The 15325-nt window shown below is 39.8% G+C and overlaps 1 protein-coding gene across 1 annotated transcript in view; it reads left to right on the top strand.

The window, feature by feature from the left end:
* COL9A1 (collagen type IX alpha 1 chain) overlaps positions 1 to 15325 on the top strand; it is a 67768-nt gene that overhangs the window by 15992 nt on the left and 36451 nt on the right. The window contains exons 6-14 of the mRNA XM_057418820.1: positions 3573 to 3650; positions 4329 to 4349; positions 5399 to 5473; positions 5998 to 6033; positions 6143 to 6205; positions 8529 to 8582; positions 9347 to 9382; positions 13446 to 13469; positions 13775 to 13828. Of these exons, the coding sequence (XP_057274803.1) occupies positions 3573 to 3650; positions 4329 to 4349; positions 5399 to 5473; positions 5998 to 6033; positions 6143 to 6205; positions 8529 to 8582; positions 9347 to 9382; positions 13446 to 13469; positions 13775 to 13828 (441 nt within the window). The remainder of the gene's footprint in view (positions 1 to 3572; positions 3651 to 4328; positions 4350 to 5398; positions 5474 to 5997; positions 6034 to 6142; positions 6206 to 8528; positions 8583 to 9346; positions 9383 to 13445; positions 13470 to 13774; positions 13829 to 15325) is intronic.

Genomic DNA, 15325 nt, shown 5'->3' on the forward strand with positions numbered 1-15325 from the left:
TTCAGAGGACAAAACATTGAACAGACAGACATAACCAATCCAATTATATCTGTGCTGACTAACAAATTAAGATGAAATAAAATCCTGGAGGAATCTTGGAAAATGAATGTCAGAAATATTGGCCTATGGGTCTTAAACACTATGGTTCTTAAAAGATCATATTTGATAGTTTTGCTTTATAATTACCCTTGATTTATCTGAGGTTCATTTCTGAGAACTTTGTGCCTGTACTTCCTCCTTAATAACACTTTGCACTTATATTGATAGAACGTCTATTTGATACATCTTCAAAATAATGACATCCTTTAAATCAGCTTAACACAGTTGACAGGATCATTGTGAAATATTGGTGAGGGAAAAGGTACTTTGAGAGCAAGGCTAGGGCATATTTGCCCTTCTCTCACCTCTCCTAAATCAATGGGAGGGCAGTCACGCTTTTTACTACCTTGCCAACAAAAGAGTTGTATTTCTCTTTTTAAAAAGTCAGACGAATTTTATCTCAATTTTTGCTCAAAACAGTGACAAAAACTCCAAGCAAAAGCATTACAGAGCAACCACAGTTTATATTTTTTTTAAAATAATACTGTCTGACTAAGCAACTGTGAACTAAGAAATGTCAAAGCTGCATTTTCAAAATATTTCAACTCCTTTTACATTTCACATTATGGTACAGTGTTTTGTAAATGATCGGTGTTTTTTTTCTGCGTAGGATGACTGCTTCATGTATTCTGACTTTGTGTGTCTTAGACTCATGAAAGTATCAGGTCTTACTTAATGTTCACCACTCAAATCCCATCTTGAACAAACCAAAGAGATTGGGCATTCAAGAGCATTGGAAGAAAACACGAGACACTAAAAGTGTTTCCTGACTCAGTGAGTCAAGTTCCCACTGCAGCAAGCAATCACGTCTTAAAATCTCATTAATAGGTGAACCTCTTTATTTTCAAAGTTGAAAAACTGGGATTAAACTTAAAAAAGTATTCTCTGAAGACACAGATATTGGCACTTAGACAGTCATGCATCAAAGTCTAACACAACTCAGTCATTAGCATTCTGTCATCTCAAATCTTTCTCACTTTAGTACAGAAACCAAAACTAGACACACACACACAAGACAAAAAAAGAGGTAATGATTCTCTACATAAAAAGCCAGAATGTGCTGATGCAGATATCAGCTGTTGGTGGTACACCTTAAAGGTAATTTTTTCAGTCTTTATGGATTTTGTACCATGTTTTAGGTTGAAAGTACAGCTTAAGACAGTTGATTTCAGTTACAGTTGTTACCAATCAGCCTTTTTACATAACCTATACCCAGATGCTTCATTTCAGGCATCCAATTCCTTCTTCCAGCCCCATGCAGAATATTCCCTAGTGAATTCCACTAGAGAATATTCTCCACTGTGGCTATTCTGAGTCAGATATTTTTTCAGCACTCTTAGAAGAATTATGAGGCAAAAGCTGACTCATTCAGTGGCATCTGCCTGCCTTTTCCACAAAGCCATCTTTTTTTTACCACCTTTTGCCCCATTTACTTCCAAATTTACAGTTTCTGCAGTATAGGAATAATTTCCACAGCCTTGCTTATTCTGTCTTGTAAATGAGGGATTATTCTAAGGAAAGTGTGGAATTACAGAATTTCAGACTACATACAGATTAAATTTGTATGGGCAACCTTAATAACAACATTTCTTGACTATTGAATGGGTGAGTTATAAATTTTAATGTTATTTAACATAATTTTAACTTTATATTAAACAGGCAGAAAAGGCCTGAAAAAGTAGAAACTCTTCATTTAAAACCAAGTATATCTTAATTTAAATTAGTTTATTTAAATCAGAAATAGATTACAAACTGCTTTAGAGCCAATTATTGATCTCTTTCCCTCTGCTAGTAAGCTTCAGAAGTGAATAATATAGAGACTCAGAACCTATGTACAATATCAAATAAATTATCATATAGGTATCATTTGATCTTATTTTTATGCCCCTTTAAGGATCCTCGTCTTCAGATTCCATACCCTCTTATTTTTATTATTGTATGGCTGCCTTGCATTATTAAATTATAGTCAACATTCAGTACTTTTATATGTATGTGATGACATTCAGTTGCCTAGTACTAAGGACTGGGAAAGGTTTTAATACGAGAATTAGATAAAGGAGGTAGAGAACTGACACAAGGATAGGGGTGTCAGATAACAGGTAAAAGAAACTAGGGTGCTGCCTCTTTTGTGCTCTAGTCTCAGCACTCTGGAAACTGTGATGACTGCAAAGTAAACAGAACAGTAGAGATGCGATAATGAGGACTTCAGGAGTGGCAGCACTGCAGTGGTGAGGGGGAAAGCAAAAGAAAAAAGCCAGAAAAGCAACTTGTGGATATGTGGGTGTCTTGCAGAGATCTTAAAGGACTTCAGACTCAAAGCACTTATTAGCTCTAGCAGTCAGTATGCAACTACATCAGCGTAAGAATGGTGGTGGGAGAGAATGACGGTCTGCCTTCTGCACAAAAAGCAGCCAGGAAGCACCAAGACATTATGTGGTGGGAGGGATTGTGGGGAGCTAGTTTAGCTCAACAGAATAAGAGAAAAGACTCAGAGCAGGAAAGAAATAAGAAGTGAAATCAGCCTTTTCCATACCAGGGTTTTATGTTGTAACAAGAAAATCCCCACACCCCATCCGTTTCCCCCCCCCAAGTCCTCAGCCGTCTATAATGAAAAGAATAGGAGCCTCTAAGTTTTGTCATCAAACTGGGAAATCTCTGGATAAAGAACTCGTTAGTGGTTTGTAATCTAAGCTAATACTATGTGTGATGGGAAGAGAAAACAATCTGAGACTTTTAAACTTAGATACAATAAATATATATAATTTAATATGCACAATTTAATATGCTTCTGGTACTTAAAATTCCATGTGATGCATTATATATCAACAGATACACTGCTGAAGCTGTATGCTTGAGCTATTAAGTACCTTTCAGCAGAGGGCATGTTTTCTAATCTATATAACACATCAAGCGAGTTCGGGTTGCAGTTTGTGTTGCAGTTTACAAGAGGGTTGCTTTAATCCTCTGTCATTTTCCAGTGCAAATACAAAAGTTCAAAGATGCGGAATTTCACAGATGTATATTAGTCAGTTGCAGGCTGTTGCCAATGTGCATATGATCCTGTTTTTTGAACTTCTCATGCTGTACCACGTTTCTGATCTCAGACCTATCATTCTTCATGGACACAACTGTCAGAGAAAAATCTTTCTGTGTGTCGAATAAAACCACCGCATAGCACGAGGAAAAAATGCCTGTGGTTACAAAGAACATGTAAAAAATGACACCTGACAAATCTGTCCTTTAAATCCTTCCGCGAGTTTATGCCCTTCTTTAAAAGACCTCCACAGATAAGGGTGGGGGAATGCAGGGTGTTGCACTGCTCCGGACTGAGCTCTCAGAGTCACCCGTAGCTATTATCACTAAACGCCTACTTTTTGAAGCATTCCGTCACCCGACCACCGTCTCTCCTATTACACCCTCAGCCAGTGTGCCCCCCTTACCCAAATTAACGTCATCTTTATCTCCTTTGCTAGTTCGAAATCCAGTGGATGGTGATTCACTGCGACCCCCTGCGACCCCAGCGCGAAGGCTGCGGCGAGCTGCCGGCCCGGGTGAGCGCCACGCCCTGCCCTGCTCTGCTCTGCTCTGCCCTGCCCTGCCCTGCTCTGCTCTGCCCTGCCCTGCCCTGCTCTGCCCGCAGCCAGGTTGCCACCGAGTCCCTGCCTGCCGGTGCAGCCCACAGGAGCCCCAGTTTCTCTTCCCATTTCTGGCCCGAGATGCCTGTTTTTACCATACCTGCCTGGAATTTGGTGACTGGAAATCCTGTCCCGAGCGGCAGCAGCCTCATTTTAACCCTTCCCTGACTTACTTTCCTCAGCCCCTCTCCTGGGGGAGACTTCCAAAAGCGGTGCCTTGCAGGCGGGAGGGATTTTCGTAGCTGCCGCTTTAGCGGGGAGCCTGACGGCGTGAAACCCGTGGCAGGGGGCGGGGGAAGGTGAGGGTCGGTGCCCAAAGCAGTAACAGCGGGGCAAAGGGTTAATGCGCTGCCAGCATTCAGTCCTCCCCTCCCCAGCCTTCAGTCTTCATCCAATCCCTGCGACCCTCCCCGAGGCGATAGCGGGCAGCCGTGAGGGGCTGCCGCTGGGTTCACCTTTCGGCCGCTGGCCCTAGCAGCTGCTTCACGGCCATGGCTCTGCGGGGCCTCCTGCCTCTGGGGCTTTTCCTGCAGGTTGTTTGCCTCTGCCTAGCTCAAGTAAGTTTGACTTTGACTCTGGTTTTCTCTCTTGCAGATAAGCCAGACCGTAATCGAGGTAAGTGTGAGGGAAGGGATGGTGTTCCATGCTCAGGGAAGAGATGTGGGTGAAGAGAGGCTAAATGCTCTTTGTCATGCCCTGACACTGAGCTGCTGGAGGGTTTTCTCTCCCATGGTATCTGTAGCTTCCCTTGACGTGCTGGTAAAGGCAGGTTGACTGCAAGGCAGTGGGTGCCATGTCTGTGCCTTCATGGTGCTACCTGGTGGGCATCACCCGGTGACATGGCAGGGCTTGCGCTCCATCTACAACTGGCTGGATTATTACTGGGAAGACTGGTGTGCAGAGGAAAGGAGTCCATTGCAGCAACACTGTGGGTAGCCAGAGGCCTTGGCTCAGCAGAAGAGCCTGTGCCAGCCATCTGCTCACAGAGCACCGTTGTGGGGCTGTGGCAGGAGCTTAGGCCAAGGAGAACAGAGCCCCCCATTATAGGTGTGAAGAGCCTTTCTCTAGGTTTCCACAGGCTGGTGGCGCCTGCCGCCTCCCCCTTGGGAGCCTGGTGCTTTGAGAAAGCACCTCTGTAGATGCTAATGTAACCCTGAGGAACTAGGGGAAACTGCCGAGCATGCCAGAGAAGTAGGGAAAGGGTTGTTTTAAGTTTTCACCAGCTCTTAGGAAGACTCTATCCTTCCTGCTGGCTGAATGAGTAATTAGAGAAGCTCAGTGAATTTCATTGTTTGATCCTCAAAGATCACTCTCTTTATTCCAGTTACCCTATCATTGCCATATGGCATTTGGATCCTGCTGGATGAGGGACTCAAGTCCCCCTTGCCTTGTCAGCATTGTGGGGTGCAGGAGGGTGGCTGGGATCAGGAAGGGGGGTTTAACAACTCATCCCATGAGGGGAGCATTGCTGGTCATCACAGCAACAGCTGAGATGGGATACAGGGCCTGCGGGTCCTGACGTCCATGGAGTGAGGACACAGCAACTCATCACATCTGTGACACCCTGACTAACCCACAGAAGCCGTTTCTAGTTGTGTCAGCACACCCAGACTGGCTCTCACAGGTTTGCCAGGCTCTAATTGCTCATTTTTATTCCTTGTCAGAGAGGTCTCCCTGGTCCACCAGGCCCCCCGGGTCCACCAGGGCCACCAGGAGTTCCGGGTATTGATGGCATTGATGTAAGTGTTTCCCATGCCCTGCCTAGGAAACGGGAAATAACTCAAGGTGTACCTACACTGTCTTCACTGTCAGCATTTGACCCTGAGGAATTTGACATGCGATATGTGTAAATGGATCTCATACTCCATAGCAGGCTGGGGTGGTAGGAGAAGGTGGCCTTTCAGGTTATTGCTGATATAGAAAATACAGAATTACTTATTTTATGTAATCAGCATCATATGCTGTGGTTATTTGCCCTAAATGGGGTGTAGGGGGATTATAATTCTAATCTCAAAAGGGATTACGTAGTATCACTCATACTAAAGTGTGATGAGGATTTGTGCTATTATTCCTCATAGGAGCTACAGTGTATTTTCCCTCAGTTCCCGTTAGAAGTTTCTGTGACTGTTTCTGTTAGTCTATAATAGAGATCACATGGATTTAATATTAATTTCTTACAAAAAGAATCCGTTTGGGATTATTCCTGATAATCTGAAAATCAGTGGTAGCTCTGATTAGTATCTTCCTTTTCATATGTTGTTAGGGGGAGAGAGGTCCAAACGGTCCCCCTGGTCCACCGGTAAGTAATTTCAGCTACTTTGCATTTGCTCTTGTGAGAGAAGAGGCTTTGAGTTTTATTTCTGCTTCCATCTCTGAAACCTGCTTAACTGTTCACTTAAATCCTGAAGGGTCCAGAGGGCGATGCAGGCAAACCAGGATCCCCTGGCCTGCCTGGAGAGCCAGGAGCTGATGTGAGTACATTTGGATTTCTGGATTATTTTTTTATTTAATAAAAATACTTGGTTTTAGTCTGTTTCTGTAGAAGCATCTTTTGAGGTCTCTGGCTTCCTCACAGCTGTCAATGAGTGCCAAAGGTGTGAGAGAGTGTAGCTTTCTTCCAAGCTGAAAGATGTCAGAACTCAGTGCAGCTTTACTGAGGGTGGCCATGGCGGCAGCTGAGGAACAGGGCGAGGTCTGTTGGGTGCTGCCACTCTGCTCTGGAGAGGGCGCCGGCAGCTATGCTGCGGGGAGGAGGCGATGGGAGCAGATTGAGGGCAAAAAAAGCAAGGCAACAATGGCGAGAGAAGGACCCAAGCCCCCGCCTGGGCAGGAGGGTCTGCCGCTGCCTAGGGCACCAGCGGCGCCCCAGAGGGCGGGCCCGCCCTGAGGAAGAGGGAGGCCTTCTCCCCCCTGAGCGGGGCGGCCAGCACGGGGCGCCCGTCGCTTCCCCTAACGGTCACCCCGCGGGTCGGCAGGGCGGGCCGGCCTCTGGGCACCGGGCAGGCGGTGTTCAGTGCGTGAGGGGGTCTTGTGGAGGGGCTAGGGTTAGTGTTTGAGGCCTCGTTCTATGCAGTGGAGGATAACAGGAAGAAAAAAAAAACAAAACAAACCCCCAAACAATTGATCAGCCCCATAGGTCTGGTGTTACAGTAAAGTGCTACTAAATAAACCCCAACAAACCAACCTCCTAGACTTGTTGCTGCAGTGCCTGTACATGCTGGTGTTACCTTCCTTTCTCTGAGGAAAATAATATAGAATAAAGTTTCAACATCAGCTAGTGTTGATGGCCTGTTAGGTTGTGTCTCTTAAATAAATTAGTGGTGCTAAAAGCACCTTCATAAAGTTTTGGGAAACTCTTTTCTTTCCAGAGCAGTGTTTGAAAGTGTTTCTTTCTATCAAGCAAGATTGTAGCATTAGTGCTTAGATCTTATGCCAGGAGGTATGCAAGCTTCTGTTTAATTTACAGAATGGGTAGAAAACTCTTATAAATTAAAATATGAAAAAAATAATTATATATGACAAACTATTATCTAATATTGCAAATTATAAATGAAAAGGCCTAGTTTTTATTGAAGACTGCAATACTGCTAGCAGTTAATTTTTAATTTGCTTTTGAAAAGAGATTTAATGGACATGGAGCTGAAATAGTCATTAGTTAAACTGCTCAAATTTCAAATCTGGAAGAGGAAATGGGCTTGCCATGAGTGGTAGCTCATAGCATTCCATTTTTTTTTCCTGAAAACACCACAGGACCACAACTCATTTGTACATATCAAAACCCCATAAGTTGTTTTTTAAAAATCATTGCCTCTTCTAATTTTCACTTGAGGCATAGTTTTGTCTTCCTTGCTGGAATTGCTGGTAATATAAGCAGGTAATACAGAGCATTTTAAACTCGGCTAAGCTTTTGATATTTATTTGCATTTGCATATTCCCTCATACTGGTGGATGAGTGGAACTATAATACTAGAATACTGTGTTCTGAGATGGTAAACCCTTTTTATTTTCACCTGAAGACAAAACACAGAACCTTATTCTACTCCTGTTGCGCATTAAACTTTTAATTGGGGTTTTAGATTTATAATTCCACATTTAATTGGTGAGGCCGTTCTGACTTTTTAAATCTCCCTTTCATAAATTATTTCAGTGTCAGTTTTAATAGACTCAATAAAGCTACTGTAAAGTAATTGCCTGTAATGATCATGTAAGCATTTGAAAGCAAATTATCAGAGAAAACATCCCCTTGTGAACACTGAATTGCTGGAAGTGTATAAAAAAATAAAAGTATTGGAAAAATGTAAGAACAAGGCTTTTTTTAATGGAATTCTGGAGATTTCTAAGCATATAAGCTGATTAAAAAAAACTGGAAACAAAAGAAAACAAAAGAATTCCAAATGAATTCGTAGTTATAGTATCATGGTTGCTTTTCATTTTTAGTCAGACAAGTGTGGTTCAATGACTAACCTCAGCCCAGCAGCTTTGTCGACATTTTTGTCAACAAATATTGAGAGGAAATAAGATCATGTGAGATCAAATGTTTAGTTTAATTGAGATTTAGCTGAATAACTTTTGAAGGATGTATCACAGGCAGTGACTGGTGGTTGCCACCTGAAGCTAGTACTTTGAACTTGGACAGTTCTATCTGTATGTGTAAATAGGCATTTGAATTGTAAGTCTCCCATAATTACTTATCTCATTTAATAGCTTCCTTGTTCTATGTTTTAGAATGTTTTCTGATGTGATTAAGAAAACCATGTAACTTTTGCATTAATATTGTGTATGTTACTTCCAAAGGGATTCACAGGACCTGATGGCTCACGTGGAGCCACAGGACCGAAAGGACAGAAGGTAAGAACAAAATTATGCACAAAATTACAGCATTTTTTAAGCAGGATTTTTATCTCTATTCAACTAATGAAATGCTGCAGCCTTTCCTTCAGTATTTAACCAGCTATAGAATAGAGACCCATCGGGCCTTTTCACACAATACAAAGCAGTTTCCATTCCCCCAGCCTGGAGTAAGGAATGGTGGTGCTACATTGACAATATTAAGGTTGAGCATCTTCAGTAATGGTGAAGCTCTTTCCACCTTGTATTGTAATTATGTCATAGATTCATAAAGTCATACAATGGTTTGGGTTGGAAGGGAACTTAAGGATCATCTAGTTTCAGCCCCCCTGACATGGACAGGGACACCTTCCACTAGATCAGGTTGCTCAAAGGCCCATCCAGCCTGGCCTTGCACACTTCCGGGGTGGTGCATAGTAATATGGGGATGTCATACTAATATGCAGTGAGAACCAGTACGGTGACACCTGACTTCATCAGCAATCAAACAAATGAAATATACATCAGAAGTCAGAGTAACCAGCATTTTTGAATTATTTTTTTTGGTGGAAAAAAGGTCTGAGGCTGTATCTTTTTAATACTGAGGAAGTCTTTCCTTTTAATCAAGTCTCACAGAAACCAGCATAAAGTTAATGAAGTGAATAATACTTGCAGAGTATGTCCAGTAAATGATACCCTTCTAAAGGTGAAAGCATCTCTCTGTATGTTGTTAATAAAAATTAATGCTAATACTTCCTGAAAAACTCCATTTTTATCTTTTGAAGGGTGAGCCAGGACTGCCAGGTGCTCGTGGACTTCCAGTAAGTAATACATTTACTATATTAAGAGGCTTTTTTAGACCTTAAGTATCAATATGAAGGTTTCTTACAATTAAATGTAATGAAGAAAAGCCAGAAACTATTTCTGAGGTTTCAAAAAACTCATGAGTTATTATAGTAGTACATTAAGGAATCTTTTTGCCTTTATATCAAAGTTTGCATATACTACTGAAGGGCTTTGTTTGGTTTGTATGCTGTGGAAAAGAAAGGAGCATGGGTGATGTGATCACAAGTTTTGGACACATGCCATTGTTTTTCATCTCTTCATGAAAATGCACAGAGATGGGGGCCCATATTTTATTTGCATAAATTACTTTAATGTTTCCACTCCTTTCCCTGTATTTAAATGGGATCACTGAAGCTTAAGTGCTGTATGGGATTTCCCATATGATGTTTCATATGAAAACAAGAGAAAATATGAGAAAGGACATGTGAAGAGTACTGTTCTAGTTGATATGCAGATGGATTTAACATTCATCTTTGGGAGCTGAAAATAATAGTGAAGTTTAGGGTTGAAGAAGTTAGTGATGGCTAGTATGTAGAAACAGATTATATAGAAAATCCGAAAGAACCTCAAGAAAAATGAGTAATGGAACAAGATGACTAGCATGGTATTGTAGTAGGGTTGCACATAATTAAAATTTAATTAAAATTTAGGTTAATTGTGGAGAAATTATTGGAATTAAATAGAAGAGGTATTGTACTCTGATATAGCAGTCCTTGCTATGAAATTCTATATCTTCAGCTGTATCTTTGTATTTTTGACCCTTTCCCATTAACTTTCATTAAATTTATATTAAACAGTCATTTTGATATTCATCCAAAGAGGAACTGTTAATGTTATTCTTGAAGAAGTTACATTATTAACATGTTCAAACTTAAGCTGAGTTCTTCTGTGTGGGCATTTGTGTTTAATTTTCATAGATGTGGTTTCTTATCTGGAAATGGGTAATACTTTATATAATGTCTGCTCAATTTGTAGACTCCAAAGCTAAATTTACAGAAAATAGCAGAACTGAGGTGAGTTCTAGGTACACTGAAAGCCCGAAATTTTTCTGTTAGGGGATTGTGGTTTTTTGTGTGTTTGTTTTTTTTTGTTGTTATTTTGTTTTCATTTTTTGCTGTCGAGTAGACAGGGAAATAATTTCTGTGTTGTTTGCAATGAATTTTAAAATGTTTAGCTGGAACAAAGAGATAGCTGAAGTCTGTCAGATGTGTTACTTAGGTGATACGGAAAAAAATGTACATGAAAAGAACTACTATGGGAGAGGGAAAAATGGGGAATTAGAACTGAATTACTGAAATACTATTTTAAATTACTGTAGTAGTTTAGTCTGTCAACTGAGATAAAAACTGACTTGGCAAAAATATATGTGATTCTACCTCACCATTAACAGCCTAATGTGAGAACAAATAAACTAAAAGCCCTAAGAAAAACTGGGTATATAAAATGTACATAAAGAAGGTTGATCTTCAGTGTAGAAGAGGGTATTCTTAGTCATGTTATGTCATTACCCTTGTAATTATTGAGGTTAAGGTTAATCTTTAGACCTCACATTTCAGGAAGCCCAGTGTTTGATTTTGTAGCTCTATGGTTGTTAACCTGCACATGCTGAATCCATATGGAAAGATTAATACTCAAAATAATCTCTTGGGGAAATTCCACTTTATACAGGCTTTACTTTTGATGAATTGCTTTAAGCAGCTGAAGAAATACAGCAGTTTGTGGAAGTTTCTCAAAATGGTCAGCACTCATCATCTCACCTTTATTCCGATTAATGAAAACTAAAAAAAAGTAGTGCTGAAGTGTGGTGGTTCTAATTCTCAGATTCAGAAACTTCTTGAGAAGCTCTTACTACAAGCGTGAAGTAGTGAAGCTGTTAAGTTTAGTACAACATTAATCAGTTTTAAATTATTATGGCTGTTTTCAAGCTCATCCAGTGGAATTTATTGGCCAGGTTAAGACTTAAGGGTAGCTGAAAGATATAATATTAAGCATCTGAAGTTTTATATACAGCATTTGCTTTTCTGTTTCTGTCACCCTTTCTTCCGCAGAATGCAACCTGGTGATCTTACTGTTTTTTTTCCTTTGCATTTCCTCCATTTCTATCTGCTTCATCATTCAGTTTTAGCTTATTCGCTATGTCTCATCTCTTTTGTGGATAGCCTTTCAAATGACAGGGCTACAAAATTGGTAGAATACTTCTGACTAATTCAAGTAATTTACCACCAAATAAACTAATGCCTCTGATCTGGCCCAGTAAATGGACCTGGGGCTGCTACACTCAGTGCATGTGTTGCACCCTTCAGTCCATTCTCTCTGTTAAATTCCCTCAAACTTTTCTATTTGCTGATATATTGGTAGTGTTTTATAAACCTGACATATGGGCAGGATTGTTTGTATTTGGTGATAGAGAAATTGAAAGTATCTTAAGGTCTACTAAAGCACAGCTTCCAGCACTGAGCATACGTATGAGTGACTCTTAGGTGGATGTCAGAAGGTCTGTGCTGACAATGGGAGGTACTTACCAGATCTACAGGGTAAGCATCTCTGAACCAGGTGATTACAGACTGGGTTACTGCCCATGCCTGTGCACTCCATGTGCTCCATGGGTCAGATAAGCACATCCAAAGCAGACATCAGGCATCTGGGGATGAAATGCTGCAGTCCCAGGCTGCTTAGAGAGGCTTCCACTGTAGGACACAAACAGAAGCAGGAACAAAGTCTCTGCGTGGGTCCTTACTGGCTGATTGCCCTGGAGCTCTCAACTTTGGAATTTGGTCTGCTTGCAGGGAGTTCATGCTCAGAAAGGTGGAGTAGCTGGGTAAGGGGGTGGCATGAATTGCTGGGGGACAGCCCCTGCTTCTTGGAGTCATGATTAGGAGGGTGAGAAGATGCGATGTAGTGGGCAGAGGGGTCTGGCTTCTCCTGGACCTGTGAACTGTGGACATGTACTGGGCTGGGCACAGTATCTGTAGCTGCCTCTCTGGGCATCGCCAACTTTCCCTGTCACTGTTGGGACATGTTAGCAAGGGGTACTCCAATAAGAACCTGCAAGTAGTTGGTTTCTTTTTTTCAGAGACAGGTAATATCGTCAGATACATGATGTAGTGAAATTTTGATTTGTATATTCAATTCTAGACACAGCAAGAGAGTTTTAAGTAATAGCAAAGGAATTATGTAGGTTATGCAAGGTGAAAAAGTTTACTTTCTGCTGTGTATTATATGGTTAAAATGGAATTACATTGATTAATGCTTGAAATTTTCCCTGTGTTATACCAAGTTTTCTAAGGACAATCTTGCAGATAGAATCATGGTATGATACTCTATGGCTTTTAAACTTAGCCCAGGCACTTTAAATTTTCAGGAGATATGATGTAATAAGTATGTTTGTGATTTTACGTGCCAGTGTTTCATACGCAACATTGACAATGTTCATGATGTCTTCTATTTACTTTAGTAATGCAAGACTGAAGAATCTGTTTTTTTTTTGGAGAGAATGTATTGTACAAAGAGGCAGAAACACATTTGTATCTTGGACACTTCTCATTTAAAGGGTTCAGAGTACTGATGAAAAATGTAAACAGGAGTAGTTAGGTGTTCTTTCTGATGACCAGAAAGAATGACTTTAATGGATTTAGACCTCAGGGAAACACTGGCAGAAAAATGAAGTCTTTTATTATCAATTTAAATGCACTGTTAAAAGGAAATTATTATAGCGTAGATGATACCATGGTACTTGAGAATTACCTGAATCCAAACATTTTGATGTCTTCATTCTTTTGTGAAGTATATGTGTTTGTAAATATGTGTAAATAAATGGTGCTGCAAGACAATTTAATAATCTATTTTTTCTTCTACATTGATTACTTAATAAGAAAATCAATATTTAACATGACTTAAACAAGCTTCCAAAACGATTTTGCAGAATCAAACATCAGGGTATTTTTGTACCTTTTTATCCCAAATACTCTGTTCTTCACAAACAACTCAACTAGTTGTGGAAACTTCCCCACATTTCTGACCGTTTTTTGCATTTCACAGGGAAAGGGTCTTCTTGGACCACCAGTAAGTACAATTTTTACAATTTATAAATATCCTGTTGAATGAATCTTTTTAAATATGCAATAAAGCTACTTAATGTAATAAAAAGTAATTCGGTGAAAAAAGAGACTGTTTTAATCCTGATGTTCTGTATTTATTATGTATGACCCCTTCTGCTACCACTGAGGTTGCTTACTTATGTGGGGCAAGAATTCTGGTGTCTGAAGCCATAGTTTGTTGTTTGGGAGAATTGCATGTTCTCACTCCTTGGATGATTGTTATAGACGTATTGTATGGTTTAAAAGTACTGTTTAACTTGGCTGTTACAGGGCCCAGCTGGTGCAGCAGGACTTCCTGGGGAAGTAGGTCGTGCTGGTCCACCTGTAAGTACTACTATGTTTGCTAAAAATGGACCTTTCTTCAATTGGTAGAAGGTACTTCTAGGAAAATAAAAAAAAAAGAAAAAAAGAGTAATTACTGTGCTGTCTAAGCACTATTTGGGTAATAACAGCACTTGAAAACATACTTTTTCTTTGACAGTGATCACTGATAGAGGAAAGGTTGTGTTTGAAGCTCATCAGAAATAAGGAACAATTAACAGCACAAAGGTCCACCCATTGGGTTAGAATTAAATGTTTTGTGTAGTGTTCCATAATCCTCTTCTTATCCATGAAAAACTAAAATAAAAAAGCTAACCTGCCAGAAATACAGTAAACGTAAAACTTAACATTACATGCAGACCTTTAGCTTTACTCCTCTCTTCTCACCTATATGTTATGGTACATGACTGCACTATTTCTGTTTTCCATTTGCATATGAGTGAACATAGTAATTTAGTATTTCTTCTTAGTCTCATTTTAAGTGTGACTCCCTCTACTGACTTTAAAGCTAAACTGTGCATTAAAAATCTGAAATAGCTTTAAAATGTTATGTAATGAACCAACTTCTTAATGCATACTCTTCCTGTGTACTGTACTCATATAAATGAATATAAAAAAGAATATTAAAAAATGACAATTTGTTTAAGATGATCCATCTAGCTCACTGTCTTTTCTATAGCAAGGACAATAACAGATATCTAGGGAAGTGTATAGGCTATTTGTAAAATGACATTTTTCTGTCATACTTTCCCACATTCTGGCAGTTTGCAATTCAGAGACTGCCTGAATCAGTAATTGCATCTGTGATGCCATTTTCATAAGCTATGTATGAGTGTATCATCCATTAATGTAGTCAGTTCCTTTTTGAATCCAGTTATATCACAGGCCTCCACAACACATTGTGATAATGTGTCCCACAATGTAATTATACATTGTGTGGAAAAGAACTATTCCTTTTTAGTACTTTTTAAACCTATAGGTCTACAGCTCATGCATTGAGAGAACTAGTGAATCAATTTTTTATATTCATCTTGTTAATTTCATTTATGATTTACTAAGATGTCAAAAATAATATTGAAATGACAGTGTTAAGTTAAAAGGTGCCCCTGTCAGAATAGTAGGTTAATTTTAGTTGAAAGTATTCAGAGAAAATAATTGGCAGAGTTTCCACATTATCTTCACTTCTGAAAGCACTGGACATCAAAAGTTCACAAATAGGAGAAGATTCTAACTTGGTAAATTCATCTTGGGCTTTGAAAAAGGGTGGGGTGGTTTTTCTTCTCTGAGTTTTGGGCATTTTTGCAATTCTTTTAATTGAGATCTGAATTAGCAGTTAGAACACAGAAGAGTGCACAGATAGTCCTGTGAAGAGATGTTTCAGCTCTCTAAAGCTAATGGAGTTTTTGCTTGTTTTGTGTGGGGTTGTTTTTTTGTTTTTTTTTTTTGTGGCTCCTATTCTGTAGTATGTCTCTCATTCTACTAAAAATATTATTTTTCCCA

This window comes from Pezoporus wallicus, unplaced genomic scaffold (genome assembly GCF_028554395.1).
Source record: "Pezoporus wallicus isolate ANWC-B61680 ecotype Strahan unplaced genomic scaffold, APGP_CSIRO_Pwel_v1 contig_4901, whole genome shotgun sequence".
Classification (NCBI taxonomy): Eukaryota; Metazoa; Chordata; class Aves; order Psittaciformes; family Psittacidae; genus Pezoporus; species Pezoporus wallicus.